Source organism: Nuphar pumila, chromosome 13, assembly GCF_984573655.1.
Source record: "Nuphar pumila chromosome 13, dmNupPumi1.hap1.1, whole genome shotgun sequence".
NCBI lineage: Eukaryota > Viridiplantae > Streptophyta > Magnoliopsida > Nymphaeales > Nymphaeaceae > Nuphar > Nuphar pumila.
This window is the reverse complement of record NC_143261.1, coordinates 64,738,829-64,762,719: the sequence shown is the minus strand read 5'-3', so window position 1 is coordinate 64,762,719 and position 23,891 is coordinate 64,738,829. Positions and strand designations below refer to the sequence as shown.

General features: G+C 36.1%; 1 protein-coding gene across 2 annotated transcripts; it reads right to left on the bottom strand.

Annotated features, from left to right (window-relative positions):
* Positions 1-891: 891 nt before the first annotated feature.
* On the bottom strand, positions 892-12,519 carry LOC149818532 (ABC transporter C family member 3-like). Of its 2 annotated transcripts, XM_089986429.1 has the most exons (11): positions 12,461-12,519; positions 10,039-12,375; positions 9,101-9,187; positions 8,336-8,998; positions 8,073-8,237; positions 7,615-7,909; positions 2,148-2,362; positions 1,737-2,042; positions 1,585-1,648; positions 1,271-1,510; positions 892-1,174 (listed from the first exon to the last, which is right to left on the bottom strand). In XM_089986429.1, the coding sequence occupies exons 2-11, from the start codon at positions 12,364-12,366 to the stop codon at positions 1,047-1,049; spliced, it is 4,491 nt and encodes a 1,496-aa protein (XP_089842555.1). In that variant the 5' UTR covers positions 12,367-12,375; positions 12,461-12,519; the 3' UTR covers positions 892-1,046. The 2 variants fall into 2 exon arrangements, with proteins under 2 accessions (XP_089842555.1, XP_089842554.1); XM_089986428.1 differs by having other exon boundaries at positions 10,039-12,515.
* Positions 12,520-23,891: the final 11,372 nt, after the last annotated feature.

The window sequence follows — 23,891 nt, the reverse complement described above, 5'->3', positions numbered from 1 at the left end:
AGATTTCAAAAATTATAAAGTGGAAAAACACATTATTTTTGTCTGAAGTCATTTTCCACTTTTTTTTCTCTCTCATAACATATCGTAGAACCCAAAAGTAAAACTCTGATTTCGTATGCCTCCAAGTGTAAAATATTGAACGATTTACAAACCACATGAAGTATTGAGGTGATTGTTGAAATACAAAAAGTTGTAACTACAATATTTTACTTTTTAAACGTGCAAAAGTCAAGAGAAAGAGAGGGAGAGAGATTAAAACCTAAGTTTGACTCTATTATCTATATCCAAATATTTACTTTTAGATCAACGTTATGAGAATCGGATCCAAATCGATTCGCTTGAGAGTTGAATTTGGCGCTACTAAAAATTGGCTGAAGCCCAATTCAAGCTGAATCATGGTTGAATCAGCCCATTTTTAATTTTTTGCAATCTTTAAATTATTTATTTTATGATCTTTTGAATTTTGAAATAATTAAATCAACCAATTCAGCCTGAATCAGCCCTGAATATTTTTGAAAATCGATTCGGTTCAAGAATGGATTTTGGCAACATTGGTTTAGATCAATATTCTTGGCACTCATATTCTATAATTCTCACGTGATGGTTGGTTTTTGGCAAACCAGACTCTGGCCCGTTATCCAAACAGGGCCGTAGAATATAATATAGTAGGGTACCCTATATTTTTTTGAGAGAGAAAGTAGGGTATGTGTGAAGTATTCTCCAAGATTGCAAGGAGGCAATTGTCTTTCCACAAGGGTGGAGGTTCGGGAGACTTTCTCAAGGGGCTCCTTTGTTTCATGCTGATTTCACATGAAAGTGCCAAGCTGGCATCCCTCTCCCATCGTGAGTGAAACAAAAGTGCAAAGCACGTAAATGAGGTCAACCATAGGTCCAAAAGAAAGTCCCTATATAAGTATGATCATTTCAAAACAATGAACCATGTAGAAGATCAAGTCGATGTGTATGGTCGCCGCTCATGCTCGAAACTAGATTGACCAAGCAGCCACTGTTGTAGCCTAATCGACAATCACCAAAGCTATAATCGATCATTCTGAAAGACTCGACTTCTCAGTATTGTTGGTTGACCTCATTGTATACTCAGCTACAAGCCTTGAAAATGCAGAAGATTTGTGCTCCAACAATTTGATTGGAGAATCAAACTCTGTAATGACTCCTGTAAGAAAACGAGAGAGAGAGAGAGAGAGAGAGAGATCAGTATGAGCACAAAAGATCTGCTCAATGGGAGTATAATACTGGAAGTGATGTATACCATTATCAAGAAGAAGAACCATATCACTGTCTAAAACGGATGTGATTCGGTGTGCAATTGTGATGACAGTACATTCAGAGAATTGCTGATTCAATGTGTGCTGAATTAGTCTATCAGTTGAAGTGTCAACTGATGCAGTTGCTTCATCAAGCACCAAAATTCTGCTCTTCTTTAGCAGTACTCTCCCTAAACAAAAAAGCTGTCTCTGCCCTACACTCCAATTTTCTCCATTCTCGGTCACTGAAAAGATCAATAAGCTTAGATCAAGAGGGAAAGGAAAACCACAAACATTGTGAGATATTGAAAAAACAAACCTATAGAATCAAGTTTCCCCTCTTTCTGCCTCACTATCTCCCCAAGTTGGCACTTATCTAGAGCCTAGAACATAACAAAAGAGAATGCCTTTTGAGAAATCACAATCTAGAGATTATAGATAAGTGCAACATCAGATTGGAACTGTGGGTACCTCCCATATTTGTTCATCAGTATACTCCTCGAGAGGATCAAGATTACTTCGGACAGTTCCTTCAAACAGGGTTGGCTCTTGCGGAATAATACTCAATCTTGATCTCAAATCATGCAGTCCAATAGTTGATATGTCAACCCAATCAATCATAATCCGGCCACTTGTTGGATCAACAATACGAAAGAGTGTCTGGGCAAGCGTAGATTTACCGCTGCCCGTTCTACCAACAATACCAGTCTTTGTTCCTCCATGAAAAGTACATGTAATACCCCTCAACACAAGAGGTAGATGTGGGGCATAACGGACCTACAACAGACAAAACTATTAGTCAGTCAAAATTAATTCTCGAAAATTTATCTACAAACTCAAGATATAACAGAGAGCCATAAAAAAGCTGAAGCAACAACCAACCTGAAGCTCACAAATATTGATTTCTCCACAAGATATCCAGTTATTACTTGGCCTATTTGTTTCAACTACAAGAGGAGGTTCACTAGGTATGCGAGTGTACTGTAGTATTCTTTCAACGGAAATAATGGAATTCTCAAGATTGCACAAGTTCCATATGACCCAAGCTTGCAGCATGTTCAAATTCAGTCCATACGTCACAGCTAAACCAGCAATGCCTGAATCATATTAACAAACAGATTCATCATACGTGCCAGCATAAACTTGATGCACATATATTATATAGGTAAATATTTGCTAATACTGAAGGTACTGTACTATTAAGCTGGAAATCATTGGTGCAAACCTATGTCACATGGATCTGGGGATACAACCATGATTATGCAATACCCAATGACTAAGGGATAAGGAATGTGAGTCAAAATGGAGTATTCATGTGACATAGATGCAAGCTGTATCAACTGAATCAGACTGCATAGACATGTTTGGCATGCGTTGTTTGCTAGGAATCACACCTCGGTTCATGTTTTCCTATGAAAAAATATGATTTTTTGAATTGTAAAATTTTGGCACATTGTTTGCCATTGATGACTAAAGCCTTTGAAAAACCATCTTACACATCACAAACACATGATCCAAAATCTGTTTACTACTAAACAAACCATAGATCCTGCCATTGGACTGAAATGAAATGGGGATCTTCGAAACACGAGCTTTGATTAACAAGAGCAAGTGTCAAGAATGACACTAAAGCATAACCCTTAAAAAGGGTATAACTGGAAACAAAATAAAAATAAAAATGTATTCTTTATTGATATGAAAAACCAATTGCTTAAGAAGCATTGGAGTAAAATACAAGAGGGGCTGCACCCCTTTATATACACAGCTGAAAGAGGACTCAATAGAGCTGTTGGGCACAGTCCAACCGCTCTATTTAGAGCTGTTGGAATGTGTCAGTCCAACAGCTCTATTAAGAGCTGTTGGACTGTGTCAGTCCAACAGCTCTATTGCTAGTCAAGTCTGGACAGGACTTGACTAGCAACAGTCATTCTAGTTCAAACTGAACTAGATGACATAAAGACAAAAAATAAAAATAAAGAAAAAAAAAATACAGAAAAGAAAGAAATTAAAAATGTATTTATATATATATATAATAATATAATATTATTATATATACATATATGTACAGTTTTACATTTTAACACTCCCCCTCAAACTTACGGTACAATGAGCGAAAGTTTGTCTAAGAGAAAGTGAAATCGGAGAGCAGCGAGAGGCTTTGTAAAGAGGTCTGCTAACTGATATTCTGAAGTGACATATGGCAGATCAATTATCCCGTGTAGATATTCCTCTCTGACGTAGTGACAATCCATTTCGATGTGTTTGGTGCGTTCGTGGAATGTTCTGTTACTGGCAATGTAGATCGCACTTTTGTTGTCACAACACATTTGTGAAGCCTTTGTTGCTTCAACTCCCATGTCAGCAAGCAGTCGTCGGAGCCAAACTACTTCCATGGTCGTGGTTGCCATGGCTCTGTATTCAGCTTCGGTGGATGAGAGAGATACCTTCTGCTGCTTTTTACACCTCCACGAGATTAATGATTCCCCTAAAAAGACACAAAAGCCAGTGGTTGAGTGTCTGTTATTGGGATCACCTCCCCAATCAGCATCAGTATATGCAATTAAATCAAGAGAAGAGGAGGAAGATAAGAAAAGTCCTCGTGAAAGAGAGGACTTGATGTATCTGATAATACGCATGACTGCTCCCATATGAACAGAAGTAGGAGCATGTTGAAATTGACTTGCTGTATGAACAACATGTGCTATATCTGGTCTGGTAATGGATAGATAGGAAAGTGCCCCGACAAGCTGTCTGTAAGGAGTAGGGTCTGCAAGAAGTTCTCCATCATCAATCTTCATTTTAACATTAACAACTTCTGGAGTGTCAACTTTCTTATCATCAGTAATACCAGACCTGAAAACAATATCAAAAGCAAATTTAGTCTGAGATAATAAATATCCTCTAGGAGAATAAGCAACTTCAATGCCTAAAAAATATCTCAACAAGCCCAAATCAGTCATTTCAAAATGAGATTTAAGAAGTGTTTTGATTGTTTCAACTCCCTGTTTATCGCTTCCGGTGATGATCATATCATCCACATAGAGAAGAAGCACAATGATCCCTGCATCAGAATTCTTAATAAACAAAGCAGTGTCAGTTAAACAGAATTGAAAACCAATATCAATCATAACACGACTAAACCTATCATACCAAGCTTTTGGTGCTTGTTTAAGTCCATAAAGAGCTTTTTCTAAGCGAAGGACTTTACCCTTAGGAATACTTAGACCAGGAGGGGGTTCCATATATACTTCTTCAACTAGCTTTCCATTTAAAAAAGCATTTTTGACATCCATTTGAAAAATAGACCATTTTTTGATAGAAGCTAAGGCAATTAAGGTTCGGACAGTAGTCATACGAGCCACCGGAGCAAAGGTTTCTTCATAATCAATCCCATATTCTTGGGCATAACCTTTGGCTACTAAACGGGCTTTATATCTTTCAAGAGTACCATCACTCTTGGTTTTAATTTTATAAACCCATCGACATCCTATAGTTTTCTTCCCTGGAGGAAGATCTTGAATATTCCATGTAGAAGCCTTTTCAAGTGCATCTAATTCAACTTTCATGGCTTCTATCCATTTGATATCATTTTTTGCTTGAAAATATGTGGATGGTTCTTCATATGAGTGAATTAATGCAATAACTGCCCTATATGTGGGTGAGAAAGACTCGTATGATACAAACTTTTCTGGAGGCCTCGAGATTCGGGATGATTGTCTAGTTGGAATGTTAGAATATTTCTCAAGTGCACATGGAGTATTAGACTCTTGTCGCCTGGAATATTGAATACTAGTATCTCTATGAACTTCTTCATTTTCAACATTAAGATCAATAATTCTTGGATCATCATCAAAGTTACAATCAAGGTCATATTCATCAGATGTTGATGTTAGATCTAGCAAAAAGGAGTACTCAGTGACGTCTTTTAATTTTCTAAAATCAAAGAAGCTCTCCTTTTCAAGAAAGGAAACATTTCTAGACACATATAGTTTATTATTTTTGAAGTCAAAACATCTATAACCTTTCTGGTTTTCAGCATATCCTAAAAAGGCACAGGGAATCGCACGAGGGGAAAGTTTATCATTTTTGTCAGTAAATATGAAACATTTGCACCCAAATATTCTTAATCTAGAGTAGTCTGGAGAAATGTTCATAAGTTTTTCAATGGGAGTGATATTTTGTAACGAAGAAGATGGCATCCTATTAATGAGATAGGTGGCAGTTAAGGCAGCTTCTGCCCAAAAGTCTTTAGGGACTTGATTTGCTATTAATAAAGTTCTAGTGGTTTCTATAATATGGCGATGTTTTCGTTCTGCCAGTCCATTTTGTTGAGGTGTATAAGGACAAGATCTTTGATGTGTGATGCCATGCAATTTAAGATAATTTTGAAAATCTGTGGATAAAAACTCTCCCCCTGAATCTGTGCGAAAAATAGTAATATCATTTTGAAATTTGTTTTTAACCATATTATGAAAAGTTTGAAAGTATGAAAATACTTCAGACTTATGTTTGAGAAAGTACATCCACGTATGTCGGGAGAAATCATCGACAAAAATAACATAGTAAACAAATCCTCCTTTAGAAATTACTGGTGCAGGACCCCAAACATCCGAGTGTATTAATTCAAGTGGTCTTGAAGAGAAAAAGGTTCTGTTCTGAAATGATAATCTTTTCATTTTGCCGAGAATACAATCTTTACAATCAAATGATTCAGAGTTACAAAATTTCCCTAGATTTGGAAAATGTTGGATTTTGGCTATATGTGGGTGACCAAGTCTCTTATGCCTCAGTTCCAACTCTATTTTTTGAATATTATAACAAAAAGCTTTCTTCGGTATTTCCAAAAAATCCATGTAATAGAGTCCTCCTTCTTTATGGCCTTCCCCAATCAGCTTGCCTGACTGGCGATCCTGTACCCAACAACCATGAGAAGAAAAAGAAATATTACACCCATAATCAGAAATTTGAGATACAGATAAAAGATTTAAATTTAATTTGGTGCTTCATGATTGAAGCCCATGTTACATAGTTCGTATCGCTTAGTTTCATAGGCATGATGGTGACTTTATCATTGTCATCCATCGATTACAAGGAGAGAAAGAATAGGGATAGAAGAGAAACAAGAAGGAAAATGAGAAAGAAAGAAAAAAAAAAAAACAATACAACAAGATGTGAAATCTTCTCCAATGAAGTGATAAAACACTTCTCTTCAAGTGGCGAACACTTTTGCAAACGGGCACGGAAACCGAGGCAGCTTTTCCTCAAGATTTAGTACTTCCGCGGCTTTGATACCATGAAATGAAATGGGGATCTTCGAAACACGAGCTTTGATTAACAAGAGCAAGTGTCAAGAATGACACTAAAGCATAACCCTTAAAAAGGGTATAACTGGAAACAAAATAAAAATAAAAATGTATTCTTTATTGATATCAAAAAATGAGTGTAGCTGAGATGCGGATGCTTAGATGGATGTGTGGAAATACAATAAAAGATAAGATTCGGAACGAAGAGATACGTAAGAAGGTAGGTGTTGCACCAATTGAAAATAAGATGCGAGAGAATCGTTTACGGTGGTTTGGACATATTCGGCGAAGGCCTAATGATGCTCCAGTTAGAAGGTTGGAGAAATGGGAAAATATATTAGTTAAAAGAGGTCGGGGTAGGCCTAGGAAGACTTGGATGGAGATGATAGGAAAGGATATGAATGCTTTGAACCTCACCGAGGACATGGCGTTGGATAAAAATGATTGGAGGAAAAGGATTCATGTGGAAGACCCAAAATGAATTTCTTTTTTGGTTCATATCGCTGACCCCAATTGTTTTGGGATGAAGGCGTAGTTGTTGTTGTTGTTGTTGTATTCTTTATTGATATGAAAAACCAATTGCTTAAGAAGCATTGGAGTAAAATACAAGAGGGGCTGCACCCCTTTATATACACAGCTGAAAGAGGACTCAATAGAGCTGTTGGGCACAGTCCAACGGCTCTATTTAGAGCTGTTGGAACTGTGTCAGTCCAACAGCTCTATTGCTAGTCAAGTCTGGACAGGACTTGACTAGCAACAGTCATTCTAGTTCAAACTGAACTAGATGACATAAAGACAAAAAATAAAAATAAAAGAAAAAAAATACAGAAAAGAAAGAAATTAAAAATGTATTTATATATATATAATAATATAATATTATTATATATACATATATGTACAGTTTTACATTTTAACATGGACCAGTTTGTGTAACGTTATGGAACCCTGTCTAAACTGTGATACCTGGCAGTCAACTACACATTCATGTAAAGACTATCATTGGGGCAGGAAAGCACAGAAAAGAAAATCTCAAGCTTAAGGATTACCTGGATTAATTACACCCTCAGGCAAGAAGATCAAAAAAATTAAAGAAAATGCAAATGTGAAAGAAGATAGCAGGTCCAAGCGAAAGCACAGCCACTCCATGGCACCAGAAACATGAAATTTGGGTGTTGAAAGCCCGTCTATTAGCTGGAGGTTTGTATTTGTGAACCCCGACTCTTGGTTGAAACTCCTAATGACGGTTGTTCCTGAAACTGACTCAGCAAAGTGTTGTATGATAGGAGCCTTGCATACTCCAACTAATCGTGAAAGCTCTCGTGCAGTTGAAATATAGTATTGCTGCGATTGTTGCATCCATAAAGAAGAAATTTTAATCAAATTTCAAGTAAAAAAATGCATACCAAAGAATATACTTCACAAAAACAATCTAAATTTCTAGGAAATTTGAACAGAAAAAGTAGTTTGGTACTAGACTGAACGTCTTTTCCATAACACAAGTTACCTGTAACCAAATGCAGGCTACAATGACTGGAATGAAGACAATGAAAACTTGCCATGCGACCTGTGACATAACTGAAATGATTCCAAGAAGCTGTATTGTGGAGAAGGCAGTTGATCCAATCAGGGAAGCAATGTTTAAATCAACTTCACTCTGATCAGTTGTAGCCTGAGAGAGAGAGAGAGAGAGAGAGAGAGAGAGAGAGTTAAGTGTAGGAAATTAAGCTGATTCTATTATCAAGTCACAAAGAGGCAAAAGTCCAATACCCTACTAAGGATACGTCCAGTTGGAGTGGAATCAAAGAATGACATAGGAGCCCGAAAAATGCATAAATGCATCTTGTTGAAAAGTATAGTTGCCGTCTTATATCCTATATCAGCAAGAAGTGTGGTCCTTGCAAGGACGCAAACTGAACTTGACAGGCACAAAGCAACATACACAAGGATCAGAACCGAGCTGCTCACTGGGGATGGCAGATCATCAGAAACAGGAGTCGCCCATGCCATCCAATAGTTGCTGCCTATCTGAAGAAGTTGAAACAAAATTTGAGCCAATAAAATAAGAGGTGCTAGAGCTCCATTATATGCTGCAGTGATATACTCCCAATAGACAGAGAAGGTAACCATCCCTTTCTCGCGTTCCTCTTCTTGAACAAGCTGCCCCTTCTCTCCAATTAATTCATCCAACTTATCATTTTGACCAACTACGTCACCATTTCCACTTTCATTATGTTGGCTATTTTGCTGGCCATGCAAACCATCCCCATGGGATACATCTTTAGCAGATACCTGAGTACCGGACATGGTTTCAATGGCATTAATAGCTGACAAAGCTTGCTTATGTGCACCAACCAGTTCCACAATATCACTTCCTGAATTTAAAATGCTATTATATTTACCAGCTTGGATAATCTTCCCTTCTCTCATAACCTACACTAAAATAATAGAAATGAAAATCTATGGAATTTCTAACACATACTTGAATGTTAAGGCAGAACTAGCATGTGAACAACATAAAAAATAAGTGATTACCAGAACAAGATCTGCTGCAGGTAAAAACTCTACTTGGTGGGTTACATAGATCACTGTTTTCGAGCATAGAAATCCAAGCAAACACTCCTGTAATTGAAACGGCTGGTCAATATGGCTGCTCAAAGTTTGTCACTCGAGCAAGAAATAGAAACACACTTAAGTAACAAAGTTTAAGGGTGACTAATTTAGTTAACTGTGTCTCATGCAAGGGAACATATGATCGAAAGAAAATAAGCATGAAATAAGAAAAAACAAATTCTAAATCTAGAAAATAATTTAAACATCAGAAAGAAAGAAAGGAAACAGAAGAACTCTGATGATTTGAAGCAACCAAAGGCCCACTGAGCGGCTGAAAAACACGATTCCACAAAGAGCCAAGAAACTTGGCCCGAGTCTTCCAAGTCCAACACCTATTAATCAAGCACTGCCCAGGTTCAAGTAAGATCTGAATCTTACTCGAATCACAAGAGAGCCCAAAAATGTCCTAACAAAACCTCACCCATGATGATGGCTCTCACTTCAGAGACAACCAAGTTGCAATTTGAATTTCCTCAAAACTATGAAGTAGTGGAATCGACACTTTAGCCATCAGTGAGTCAACAACTGACCTTTCCATGCGGTGAGTCGTCCCAACATTTTTGAGTCAGTATTCCATCAGGCCAGAGTTGAGTTCTCCAAATCTCTCTGATTGAGTAATTGATTCTATACTAACTACAAAATAATGCTTTAATGTGTTACAAAAGAATTCTTTATGAAATGGTGGCTTTTGTTTAGAACACATAAGCATGGAGCATTTTCAGTGGACTTTAAAGTTCATCATAACTTAAAAATAGAGACTTTCTAGAAACATTATGAGAAATCAAAGAAAAATCACATTACAACAAAATTTAAATCCAGTAAACTCAGCATAAAATACCAAAAAATAAAGCAGTATTCACCTGAAAGAGATGAGTGCCAGTTTGAGCATCAACTGCACTAAAAGGATCATCAAGCAAATAAATGTCCGCATCGTGATACAGTGCCCGCGCTATCTGTATCCTTTGTTTTTGCCCACCACTCATGTTAATCCCCCTCTCTCCTATCACAGTCTGATCTCCAAAAGGGAGAATTTCCAAGTCCTTCCTTAAAGCGCAGGCGTCAATGACACGTTCATACCTATCTGGATCCATCTTCTTACCAAAAAGTATGTTATCTCGGATCTTACCAGTCTGAATCCAAGGTGATTGAGCTACATAAGCTGTTGTTCCACTCAACCTAACACTTCCAGATACCTTTGGAACTTCACCTAGAACGCAAGCAAGCAGGCTTGACTTGCCTGAACCAACAGTTCCACAGACAGCAACTCTCATTCCATGGGGCACTTGCAAATTCAGGTCCTTTAGAGTAGGATTTCCAGAAGACGGATCCCATGAGAAGACACCATCACGTATTTCAATTGCTATAGAGGATGAATCTCTCGGAAGCCTCTCAACGGAATCCCGCTGGATATCTCCAAGACGAAGGAATCCAGCAATCCTATCAAGTGAAACCTTAGCTTGAGCAATCATTGAAATCGTGTCCGGCAGAGTGAATATGGGCTCCTGGAGTACTCTGAATGTTGCTAGTGCTGATAAGATCCTACCTGACTTCAGTGGGATGCCCAACAGCATGCACGTTCCGAACGAAACCATGGATATGAATGCAGGGGATATCCAGAAAACAGCAGTTATCACTGCAGATGTATAAACATACTTCCTCAACCAACTTGTTTCAGTCTTCCTTAACTCCATTATTTTAGACAAGAACCTCGTTTCCCAAGCCTGAAGCTTCAGTATCCTCATATTCCTCAAGATCTCCGATGCCGCTTTCGTCCTCTCATCTTTAGACTCCATGATCTTCTCTTGGAGATCCTCTTGCACCTTGCCCAGTGGAATGTTAACCAGCATAACAACAATGGTTGCTACCAAAGCAGCAAGCGAAGCAAGACCTAAGCTCTTATACAAGATGACTAGAGCCAGAGAAACCTGAATTGGCGCCATCCAGAGGTCATGCATATACCAACTGAATTCCCCAACACGTTCAGCATCAACGCTCATGAAATTGATAATCTCCCCAGTAGTATGGCGATGCCGAGCTTGGCTAGAAAGCGACATACCCTTTTCATAAATCATGGCAGACAATGCTGCCCTGCTCCTAACACCAACCAGCTGCAACCTAAAAAACCAGTGTCTCTGAGAGAGACACTCCACCACTTTTGCTACAAAGAATACAGAAGCTAAGACATACCCTTCATGGGCATATTCCCTGTGCCCATTAAGGTACTGAACAAATGAGTCGATCAAGTAAGGGCCAACATAAGAGGCACAACTATAAGTCACAGCCAAGAATGCTGTCAACACGACATCTTTCCACACAATTAAGAACAATGCCTTCACCAATTTTGGTGTCCCTATATCTTCATTGTTACTACCACAATCACCAACAAGCCTATCTCTAAACTCAGGGTATATAGACCTTGCGCTGTCTTTATGGTCCAGCTGAGGGACATCTTCTAGGTCCAATGCTTTCCTGTTTCCAATAGAAAGCAAGGGGTTCAACCAAGAAAAAGTAAGTATACTAAGAAAACTTGCATTGGCATATGGTGTAACACTATCCCCACTAACTTTCTTCCGTAAAAGAGGCTGCTTCAGATGGGCTTGCTCATCTCTATCTTCAATTCCAGTATCACCAAAGAAACCAGCATAACAGAGTAACAATCCCACCAAGACGCATACCAAATCCACCCAAACATAATGACCAACATTGTGAAACCCCTCAAAGAAGACTAAATCCACGACAAAATTATACAAGACGACGATGAAGAACAACAACCACCACACTCTTAACAATACTGGAAACCTTTTCTCCGACACCCCACATCTCAAAAACCCAGAAATTGCACACCAAGCCACAATTTGCACCAAAAAATCAACTTGGGTCATGGTGCTCTCAAATGACCGTGCATCCCAAAACTTCAAATAATTGAAAACACTCACAAAACCAAACAAACCACACAAACCTATGCTGCAAACCAAGCTCAGTCTAAACAAGAATCCGGAAGGTCTCGCTAAAAGGGTCTGCGAGCGTCTCCGGGACAACCATGTGCGCATCAAGAGAAGGAGAAAAAGAAGATGGAAACCCGAAGAAACAGAGTGCTGGAACAGCGGTGTAAATGGAAGAAAACCGCCATCAAAATCATGGGAATATAACGAGAGAGAATCCAACTTTGACGATATTGTGGCGTTCATGGCGTTTCTCTGCGAGCAAAAAACAGATCAGAAAGAAGAAGAAGAAGAAGATGGTAACGAAGAAAGCGACTCAAAAAGCAATATTGAGAGATACTATTTTTGGTTATTGGGAAGGAGGAGGTGAAGGAGTCTCTCTCTCTCTCTCTGATACACGTATGCGGCCTTCTGCATGCATATGGAATCTGGATAGACGGTGAATGGCGGTAGGGAATTGAGGGGATTGACTGGATGGAAGTACGGTCATATTTTATATTACGGATCTCAGTCATATTCAACTTCTACCCCACATCTCACTTAGGAACATGCCTCCACGTGACAGTGTGACCCATCCATACGTTCATCTAAAGTGGGAATTGAATTAGACACTAATCGGAGGGCACGTTACCAGAAGTTATGCGGAAAAGCACAAAGCATTTTCACAAACCCCATGACTCTGCAAACGCAGTATTGCGTTTCAACGCAGAAAAAAAGCTTCAAAATCAACGAAATCCCACCCTTTCTGCGAAAACCATTCCCGTGAGGGTTGGCTAGATTTCGTTTCTGTGGAAGGACACTCCGCGCTGATTGCGCTACACAAACGCGCCATGTGACCGTAGGTTCTTGTCTGCTAGGAAAGTACATGGTCTGAATCCGGGTTGGATGTAGTCAATACCCAAATCCAATTATTCAAATATTGGTTCATTGGAGTAAAGTCAGATCCAGATTTAGGTGAAAAAACGATTTTTACATGTAATTAGGTTCGGATATCTATCAAATTTTGATATCCATCAAATCCGATAGCAAAAGTTGAGTTAGTTTAAAATGGTAACTACTCTAACCCCTGATTACTGGAACTTGAGTCAGGTGACTGATGCCATAATTGGATCCTGGCGTGATCAAAATGGAAGTGATAATACTTTGGTAACGACGAGGTGATGAGCGCTGAGAGGTGTGAGTCAATCTTGGTCAGACTCGTGGCAGAATTCACTGATGCTGTCCTGTTTTTATAGGGAAGCTGGGGTTAGTCAGACTCTACCAGTTATACAACAATATCATTGAGTTTTGAACTTGCAACGTCTCAACACAAGGTGACATGCGAAGCTTTTCTTTTAGAGAGAGAGAGTGAGAGAAAAGGTCACGTAGAGGTGCTCAGGATGTCGTTAGTCTTAGAAATGAATTGACACTCATGAAAACGGGGAACAAGTTAGATGTGAGCCGTTCATTTTAAGCCGTTCTGATAACTTCCACATATCAATGTCTCTCTCAGCCTCTCTCTATCACTTGTTCCGACTCTCATTAATATCTATGACCTATCTGGCAAGTGCCCATACTTGACAAGGACGTTGTTATATATATATATATATATTTCAAACCATAGATAGGTTTATTATGACTGGTGAGCATGTATTTATAAGGCTTAAAAAAAAATCAATGGCTCAAAATTTTCATAAATTTAAAAACTTATAAAATCTTATTTTTTCATTTAAAAATTTAAAAAATATGATCAAACAGTCGGTCCCTAGTAAATTGAACCTATTGAACACATTTGTAAGATCAAATTTACCAAACATGACTTGAAACATAAAAATCGAGCATTACACTTTAGGGACAGTTAGAAGGAACCAATTTCTCTCTCTCTCTCTCTCTCTCTCTCTCTCTCTATATATATATATATATATATATATATATATATATATATATATCTTAAATCTTAAACTTAAATTCCAAATTCTTAACCTTATGTTAGAAATCTTATTTTAAATACTATAAAATCAAAAGCAAGTCTTAGGTGCAAAAAATTGGTTGTGTTATAACTTTTCCTTAACTGACAGTCTTAATATGTGAGTAGAGAATGTAATTAAAAATTTGCAAGGGCATTTGCATTGAGTTTTCATAAAAAAGGAAAGTGTTACCTACGCAACATATAAAAAAATTAATGAGTTACTGTTTATAACTGCCCTCTTTCTCTCTCTCTTTAATGGGCATAAAATAAGGAAACTCTCGCTAAACGTCTTTTCCATCTTACTTAATAGCCATAAATGAAATATTTTATAATGTTTTAAAATTATGAATATAATTATAATTTTTATTATTTTAACTTTTCAATCTTCATAAATGTATATGATGTAAACCTTTTTTTACCATTTGAATTATCTTATACGGCCCGGCCGTATAGGTGGGCCAAATATATATATATATAGAGAGAGAGAGAGAGTAATTTTTGTTAGCCTGTTAAGGATCTCTTTAGTGAAAAGCTCTGTTCGTTTTTTACGAGGTTGAAAATCAACCGCCTATAATGTATCTAAGTTTCAATTCACACTATATCATATTTTTATGTCCAAAAATATGATCTAAGAACTGATTTTTACTATTTTGACCATGTTACATATCCATGGGTCATATTTGGTCAAAACAACCTCACCTTATGAGTTCTAATTAAGAAGCTTCTTAGGCATTAGTGTAGCAAATGCTTTTCTTTATATATATATATATATATATATATATATATATATATATATATATATATAAAAGTAATGATACGGTGCTATGAGAGTACCTACTCTCACCTATTAGAAATCATAGTTGTAGGTTGCATCTTCTCAATCAAACCTTATAGATGTACTTGACACAGTTTATTTGAAAAAAATCATGTTTTGAATCATATGTTTTTGACATAAAAATAAGATATACATTGTGAGCTATTGATTTTTAAAGATCTGAGAGATGTGAGATCTGAGATAATCTTGGTCAGGCTCGTGGCAGAGCTCACTGATGCTGTCTTTTTTTTTTACAGGCAAGCTGCTCTATCAGTTATACAACAATATCATTAGGATTTGAACTGCTGTACTTTTCATCTGGAATCATGCAAAGCTTTTTTTTTCCTTTTAAAGAGAGAGAAAGGATCACGTAGAGGTGCTCTGGATGTCATTCGTCTTAGAAATGAATGAAACTCGTGAAAACGGGGAATAAGTTCATTGTGAGCCGTTCATTTCAAGCCATTCTGATAACGTTCGTTCCAAATACTAATGATATCAGAAAATAGAGTGGGCCACAACTCTGCAACGAGAAAGCCATTGTTAGTACAGGTTTAGGATGCCGTTCAGCATGAGATTAACGGCATCCAACGGTGCCCTGACGGAACACCGTCAAAGCACACTCTGACCTGATCCAATTAATCTCTCTCTCTCTCCGTGATGTTCTGTGTTCTGTCTTGGACATATCAATGTCTCTCTCAGCCTCTTCTATCACTTGTTCTGACTCTCTTTAATATCTCTGTCTTATCTAGCAAGTGCCCGTACTTGACAAATAGTATCTTGACCTTTTAAATGTTATCTATGTGCCTTACTTAGTAAAAGTAGGTTTTTTATCATGATTATGGCACGTGAGCATGTATTTATAAGGCTTAAAAAATCAATAGCTCAGAATTTTCATAAATTTAAAGACTTATAAAATCTTATTTTTTCGTTTAAAAAAAACGATCTAACAGTTGGTCCCTAATAATTTGGTAACGACGATTTTTACTTTGGTCAAAACAACCTCACTTTATGAGTTCTAATTAAGAAGTTTCTTACGCACTAGTGTAGCAAATGCTTTATATATATATATATACATATATATATATATATATATATAGTGTTAGGGTGCGATGGGAGTACCTACTAGAATTCATAGTTGCAGTTTGCATCTTTTCAACTGGACTTATAAATGTAAGTAACACAGTTTATTTGAAAAGAATCATGTTTGGATCATATTTTTTTGACATAAAAATAAGATTTTTAAAGTCATAAAATTTTTATACATTGTGAGCTGTTATAATCACATGATCCAAAACTTGTTTTTTCACTAAATAATAATTATGAATCATATATGTAGGGTCTGATCCACGAAAATTGAAGCTTTTATTAGGTGGGAGTAGTGCTCCAGGAGCATGCTATCATATATATATATATATATATATATATATATATATATATATATATATAAGAGAGAGAGAGAGAGGGATGGGGGGTAATGTTTGCTACCCTCGTGAGGAAAGAACCCCTAGCAAACTTTTTTTAAAGGTAATGCTCTACATGGTACATTAAAAAATGAACTTTGGATTCAAGTCGTTTCGTCATAAAAACATGGTTTTGATGCATTGTGGATATGTTTCCCTTCATCGCAACCTTGAATATTTGCTATCCTCGTGGGTTATAAACCCCTGGTGAAAAAACTAAAAAAAAAGAAGCCATATATATATATATATATAGATAACCCTCCAAACTCATAATGTTTGGCTTGTTTATCAGTCCTAAACATAATTCATTTGTTGGCACAAATGATGCATGAAGTTGGGGATCTACCTTGACATAATCATTGGCAGCAGAGATTGTCATGAAGGCGAAGCAGATTGGATGTAGCTTAGATCATGGTTGATCCCATACTGATAGATCTTGAAAGAATTTAAAAAATGCCTTGAATATCTCACTATATTTTCCCAGCAGTTTAAAAGTTTGAAAATATCTCTCAGACAAAAATCTTGTGATATTTTGAAAATATTGCTCCCTTTTGGTTTCTTAAAATATCACAATTTTATCACCATGATATTGTTTTTATACGCTTTACATTAAACAAGTATATTTTTTGTAAGTTTATTCCTTTCTTGATAGCTCTTTAATTTATTTCTTTCAACTAATAATAATTGCAAGTAATATAAAATAATAAGTTAGCTGCCTTCTTTTTTACCATTTAATTTTTGAATCCTATTTAGTGGGTTTGGTTCATATGTGGACCCTAGTCACTCTAGAGGGCTAGATCAAAACGATGTTTCAACTAGCTTGGTTTACATAACCGTATCTTTCTAACAATGAAACTTAAGCATCACATTTCTCTATGTTCTTCAAGGAGGCCATCTTTACCTAAAATCATGTTACCTTTGGTACTCATATTCACATAGCCTAGCGTATTGGTGATCGGCGGCTATATAGGACATCGAACTTGTGCCCACATTGCTCGACATTATTTGGAAAAATATATATTTCAAAAGCATTGGCTACCATTAGCCATGTTGAAAATGGTGTGACAAGTGTTGATCATTCTACATATGGTATATGGACACTTCCTAGCTTAATAACTGTCAAGTCACTTCATAAACAAAATTTTCTTTCCTATCAATTGCGTCATGACATTTTTTATATTTTAAAAGGGTTAATATTTCATGGTATCCAAGGCATGAAATTATTGAGTATAACTAGTTAAAAGTTCTATGCAATAGGTGGGGCCGAAGCTTGGAAGCATGCATGATGCTTTTTTAAAAGCGATAGTTGCCCCCACTAAGATTGTACCCGAGTGTTGTATGGTTATCCACAACCTTGCTGGCTAAACATGCACTTCACATACAATACCAGTCACTTCTAAGTCCAAAGTCATTTTCAACCAAGCTAAACTGTATTGAAAAATAAAAGCTTTTTAAGAGGTTTTTATGAAGTGCAAAATTATCCAAAATAAGTAATAAAAAATTTATCAAAGTCAAACCAAGACCAAGACTAGTCTAGGCCGAATCCGAACCCAAATCTTTGCCCTCTAAGTCAACTCTACATATTTCAAACTCAATGTGTTTCTCAAAAATATTCAATAGGATAATAAACATATTTTATAAAGTATGTTTTTCCTCTAAAATCAATTTTCCAAAACTTAGACAAAGATAAGGTTATTTGGCCAAAGAGCTTAGTTCAAAACGCTAAAAAACATGAAGCTTATGCATAAATAAAGGTATCTTTTAGGTTTGAACTTTTACTTAGTATGAATAAGATATGAACAATCTTATAAACTAGTAGTTAAGCTTTAACTTAGTCTCTATTACAGACTTATTAGGCTAATTCATACACGTTCCTTTCAAGTAACCTTATGTGTGATCAATATATAAAGATGTCATATATTTAAGATCCTATGTAATATCTCGTTTTAATGATTGGTAGGAGCATGAATCACTACAAAAAATCTGTGGATTAGCCATAGATGTAATCCATCGCTAATCCATCATAAATCTATCGTTGAACAATTTAGCGACGAACTAGCGAGAGATAACTTTCATCATAATTTCCTAGTGGTTATTAGCGACGGAACATATCTGTCGCTACTTCCGTCACTAATTTGTGACAGATTAGCGAATGTCATGATCCGTTGTGAGGCCGTCGCTAATCCACAGAGATTTGGTTTTGCGATAGATATACATTTGTCGCTAATTCTGTCGCTATTGTAGTGACGGATTACAATCCATCGCAAAACATCAGTCGATTCAGTTTTGTAACAGATAAATATCCGTCCCTAATCCGTCACTAAATTGAAGGCCGATACTAATTAACGACGGAAATTATCCATCGCTAATCCATGGCAAAAATTTTAAAAAAAAATTAAAAAAATGTTTGAAATATAAATATCAAGAAAAATTTTCTCGTTATACAATTTATATATCATGTGTATAAAAAAATCATGTGTATAAAAAACATAGTACATATAAAAAATACATATACAAAGTAGGTGAAACAAATTTAACACAAGTTACAAGGGAAAAAAATTTATCGATCCACTATAATCCTCGCCAAGTTCTAATTATTTACAAGTGAACATATACAAAGTGTTTCATTTGAAACAATAAGAAGGTACAATAAATTCAACACATGAATATAATCATCGTCAAGATTCGGAGCATCATCCTCTTTATTGTCTCGATCTGCCCCTTCATCCATGCCTCCATCAGCTCCTCTACGCTGATTATCTCCAGCATCCTACAAGAGAACCAAAATGTTAGTATTGATAAACAAAATATAATAGAATAAATTATATGTAATGCACCTAATCTAAGGCAATCAAAGTAACATGGATGAATGACACATAGACTAACAATAAAGTGAAGGACATTAACAGATATGTGTTCTAAAGCTGACAAAACAAATCATAGTGATTCAATCATGTAGATATGTGTTCTAAGGTTGTCAAAAAAATGTCATAGTGATTCAAGCATGCATACATGGTTTATAAGGCTATCAAATAAATGTGTTATGTATCACAATCATGCATATATGCGTTATAAGACAGTCAAAAAACTTTCATAGTGATGAAATCATGCTTATATGTGTTCTAAGGTTGTCAAAAAACTTTCATAGTGATTCAATCATGCATATATGTGTTATAAGGCAGTCAAACAATTTCATAGTGATGAAATCATGCTTATATATGTGTTCTAAGGTTGTCAAAAAACTTGTATAGTGATTTAATCATGCATATATTTGTTCTAAAGTTGTTAAAAAACTTTTATAGTGATTCAATCATGCATATATGTGTTATAAGGCAGTCAAAAAACTTTTATAGTGATGAAATCATGCTTATATGTGTTCTAAGGTTGTCAAAAAACTTTTATAGTGATTCAATCATGCATATATGTGTTATAAGGCAGTCAAACAATTTCATAGTGATGAAATCATGCTTATATATGTGTTCTAAGGTTGTCAAAAAACTTGTATAGTGATTTAATCATGCATATATTTGTTCTAAAGTTGTTAAAAAACTTTTATAGTGATTCAATCATGCATATATGTGTTATAAGGCAGTCAAAAAACTTTTATAGTGATGAAATCATGCTTATATGTGTTCTAAGGTTGTCAAAAAACTTTTATAGTGATTCAATCATGCATATATGTGTTATAAGGCAGTCAAACAATTTCATAGTGATGAAATCATGCTTATATATGTGTTCTAAGGTTGTCAAAAAACTTTCATAGTGATTTAATCATGCATATATGTGTTCTAAGGTTGTCAAAAAACTTTCATAGTGATTCAATCATGTATATATGTGTTATAAGACAGTCAAAAAACTTTTATAGTGATGAAATCATATTTTTATGTGCCCTAAGGTTGTCAAAAACTTTATAGTGATTCAATTATGCATATATGTGTTATAAGACAGTCAAACAATTTCATAGTGATAAAATCATGCTTATATATGTGTTCTAAGGTTGTCAAAAAACTATCATAGTGATTCAATCATGCATATATGTGTTATAAGGCAGTAAAAAAACTTTCATAGTGATGAAATCATGCTTATATGTGTTCTAAGGTTGTCAAAAAACTCTCATAGTGATTGAATCATGCATATATGTGTTATAAGGCAGTCAAACAATTTCATAGTGATGAAATCATGCTCATATGTGATGAAATCATGCATATACTAGCTTAAAATGTAATGACATGAAACAAATGACATGAAACTTTCATACCTGACGGGCACCTGCAGACGAAGTTTCCCTATCCTGCAAAAAACTGCATAGCTCATTATGGACAATGTCGGAAATGGCTTCATGTAAAAAGTCATGCACTGTGTCCTTAACAAGCTGGCGAATACCATCCAAAGAATTAGCAGGGTCAATCAGACGCTGGGAGTTGATGCTGGCGGGAGAACTCTGAGAGCTTTGGCTGGAGGAGGCAACGATTGGTGTGGTGTTCATATTACTCCCAAACCTGAACACACAACCCTTTTTTTGTTTATCGGTTGCAGTCACCCATGCTGTAGGATCAAAAGGCGGATGCTGAGTGGAGTCATCGTCATATCACTCTACCATCTGTTGCTCGTATGACTCCTACAAAGTAATGATTACAATATGGATTAATAATTAAGAATTACAATGTTCATGGTAACTTATCTGTTACAATGTTTATTAATACAATAAATACATATTGTTGTCGCTATCGCCTTCTCTGATATGAACTCTCCCCCTGCTCTGACGTTTAGGTGTTTTAACAAACACATCCTTGTAAGGCACAATGCCTTCTTTTTCTGCTTCTTGCGAAGTTAAATGATAAAAATATCAATTAAAAAGTATGCAACAATACTTATAAATTTGACAATATATATTGATGAGTTACCATTTTCTTCTGGTGGCTCTCAAAAGTTTTAGATCCACCTGTGTGTAGATGGGCATCGAGCATCTTCGCTCGGTTTTGTGCAGCCTTTGCTGAGCGGTTTCGAAATTCATGGCCCGCTCACTTGTCGCACATTGCATCCTAATAATCTGACCTGATAGTAGGAGGGTCATGGCCCTTCCACTGCAGTGGATCATATATCTCACCAGATGCTTTTTATTATTGCAGTATTTATATTGTGCAACATGTCAGCAAATCGACCGGCAGCCACCTTCTGCCATACCCGCCTTGCGTCCTTCTCTTCCTTCGCAGTCGCAAAGCGATTCGAAGTCTATAAATAATTTCAGAAAGTTAGTATACATGACTATAATAAAAAATTAAATATGAAACACATTATCTATGATAAACAATTGTATATCATGAATAAGGACTACAATCTGTCCAATACCTCCTTCAGATGCTCTTTCCATTAAGCGACCGGTCCTGGAAGATGCTGAAGTAGTGACTGCCTAATTTTTTGTGTTACTTCTTTTGGCTCGAATCTCGCTCTGCACATGAATTGGTACACATTAACAATCAATTATCGATATACACCATTTATAAGATAAGTATTGGATAAGTGAAAATGAAATACTTACGATCGACTATCGATATACACTATTTGAATGAGTCATCATGTGTCAGACTGAGTAGACCTAGCATTCGGCGTTGTCTCATAATGTGTATGAATAGCTGATGTAAGTGGGTCATGTGCACGCGAAACATCATCTATAGAAAAATGAGTTAGAAATTCACACAATGCACATTTAAACTAATCAAGTATATAATTATTTAAATGATATACCTATTGAAGCATTATGTGAAGATGAAGGTTGAGACTGGTTATCACGGCCTCCACTTGATCCTCCACCACTGGGTGCTCGACTACTGTGACCTCCATGAACCATATTCTAACAAATAAAAATGTTATTTGGATAAGTTACATAACTCTTGATCTTATCATGGACATGACATATGCATGAAATGTAAAGATTTAAAGGTCTTACATGAATCAGTTTTATAACTATGCATAAACTGTGCATGTACATGATAAGTATGCATAGAATATAACATGATATGTAATTCTATGAACATGGATACATAATAAAAAAAAAATAACTTCATGCAAGCATGCATGCAGTCACATCAAACATTGCAATACATTCAAATCATTCATATCACAATAATGTCAAACATGTACCTGCAGCAAATACACTTCAATATCCCGCTAACTACAACCATGACTAGCATGGTCTCCGAAATACAAACATAAGAGCATATGAGAAAGTGATGTGATATGTATTATAAGATGTATTTCACTAGATCTAGTATGCTTCCTCATCACTTGTTTGACTTTCATATTCTTCTTCCTCTTCTTCCTCTTCTTCCTCTTTATCTTCTTCATTGGGCGCCCATCCACTTGATATATCATTTGGATCACATTTTTTCATACGTATGCCATCATACAATAGAGATGTGACATGCAGACTATATGTGACATCATGACCATAAGAGAAGTCATACATATCATCTGATTGATAGTAATCACCATCTTTAGCAATCTTGTCTTCTTGTAACTGATCATACTCGGGGTATAGTTTAGACTTTACCTTGCAAACCGCCCACCATTCATTTCTATCTAACTTTCTTGTATTCAGATATGAAGTATAGTAAACTTGTTGAGCTTGCGAGTCTAATATGAATGGTTCATATGTTCCAAAACTTGATTTATAATCCACCTCCACAATGCCTGAGACTTTGTCGACTCTTGTTGCTGCGTGATCAAACCAATGACACTTGAATAAAGTTATCGTGTTATTTATGCCTAAGTAAGTCAACTCCATTATTTCTTCAATAACATCATAGTAGTCATGTTCATTTTCATCGTAGCTGCTACCCTTGACACACACGCCACTATTCATCGTTGACTTGTTTAATTATACCGTAGTCTTTTGTATGGAATCGATAACCATTTATGATATGCCCGTTGTAAGATTGTACAACTTTGGTCGGACCATTTTGTAAATCACATATTCCTTGATCATTAACATCACCATGGCGAACCTACAAGCATACACTACAAGAAAAATGTATATTAGCGACAGACTCTATCCGTCGCAAAATTCATCGCTAACGTGTTTAGCGATGGCTTAGCGACAGATAGTGTCCGTCGCATAACCCTAGTCGCTAAACTGCGATAGAATTTATCTATCACCAGTCCATCGCTACTTAGCGATGAATTAGTGGCGGATCATGTCCATCACAAATTTGTCACTAAATAGAGACTGATTTGGTTATGTGACAAAATTTAATTCGTCGCTAAGCTGTAACGAGGGATACATATCTGTCGCTAATGTCTGTCGCCAATTTGGCGATGGACATTAGCGATGACTTAAATGTCGTCGCAAGCCATCTACTTATTTAAATTGGTGATGGAGTAGCGACGAATAATATCCATCACTAATTTAAAAAAAATAACTTTTTTTTGAAATATGAAACTCGAGAAAAATTTCTCGTTATACAATTCATATAACTTGCTTATAAAAAATAAAGTACACATAAAAAATACATATACAGGTGAAACAAATTTAACATGACTTTTAAGTTAA

Excerpts from the sequence above, each read along its gene's own strand:
- LOC149818532 (XM_089986429.1), bottom strand. The coding sequence starts at position 12,366 with ATGAACGCCACAATATCGTCAAAGTTGGATTCTCTCTCGTTATATTCC. Across the intron at positions 8,238-8,335 it reads CTGGACGTATCCTTAGTAGG|GCTACAACTGATCAGAGTGA; the intron begins GTATTGGACTTT and ends TCTCTCTCTCAG. Across the intron at positions 1,649-1,736 it reads CTGATGAACAAATATGGGAG|GCTCTAGATAAGTGCCAACT; the intron begins GTACCCACAGTT and ends GTTATGTTCTAG.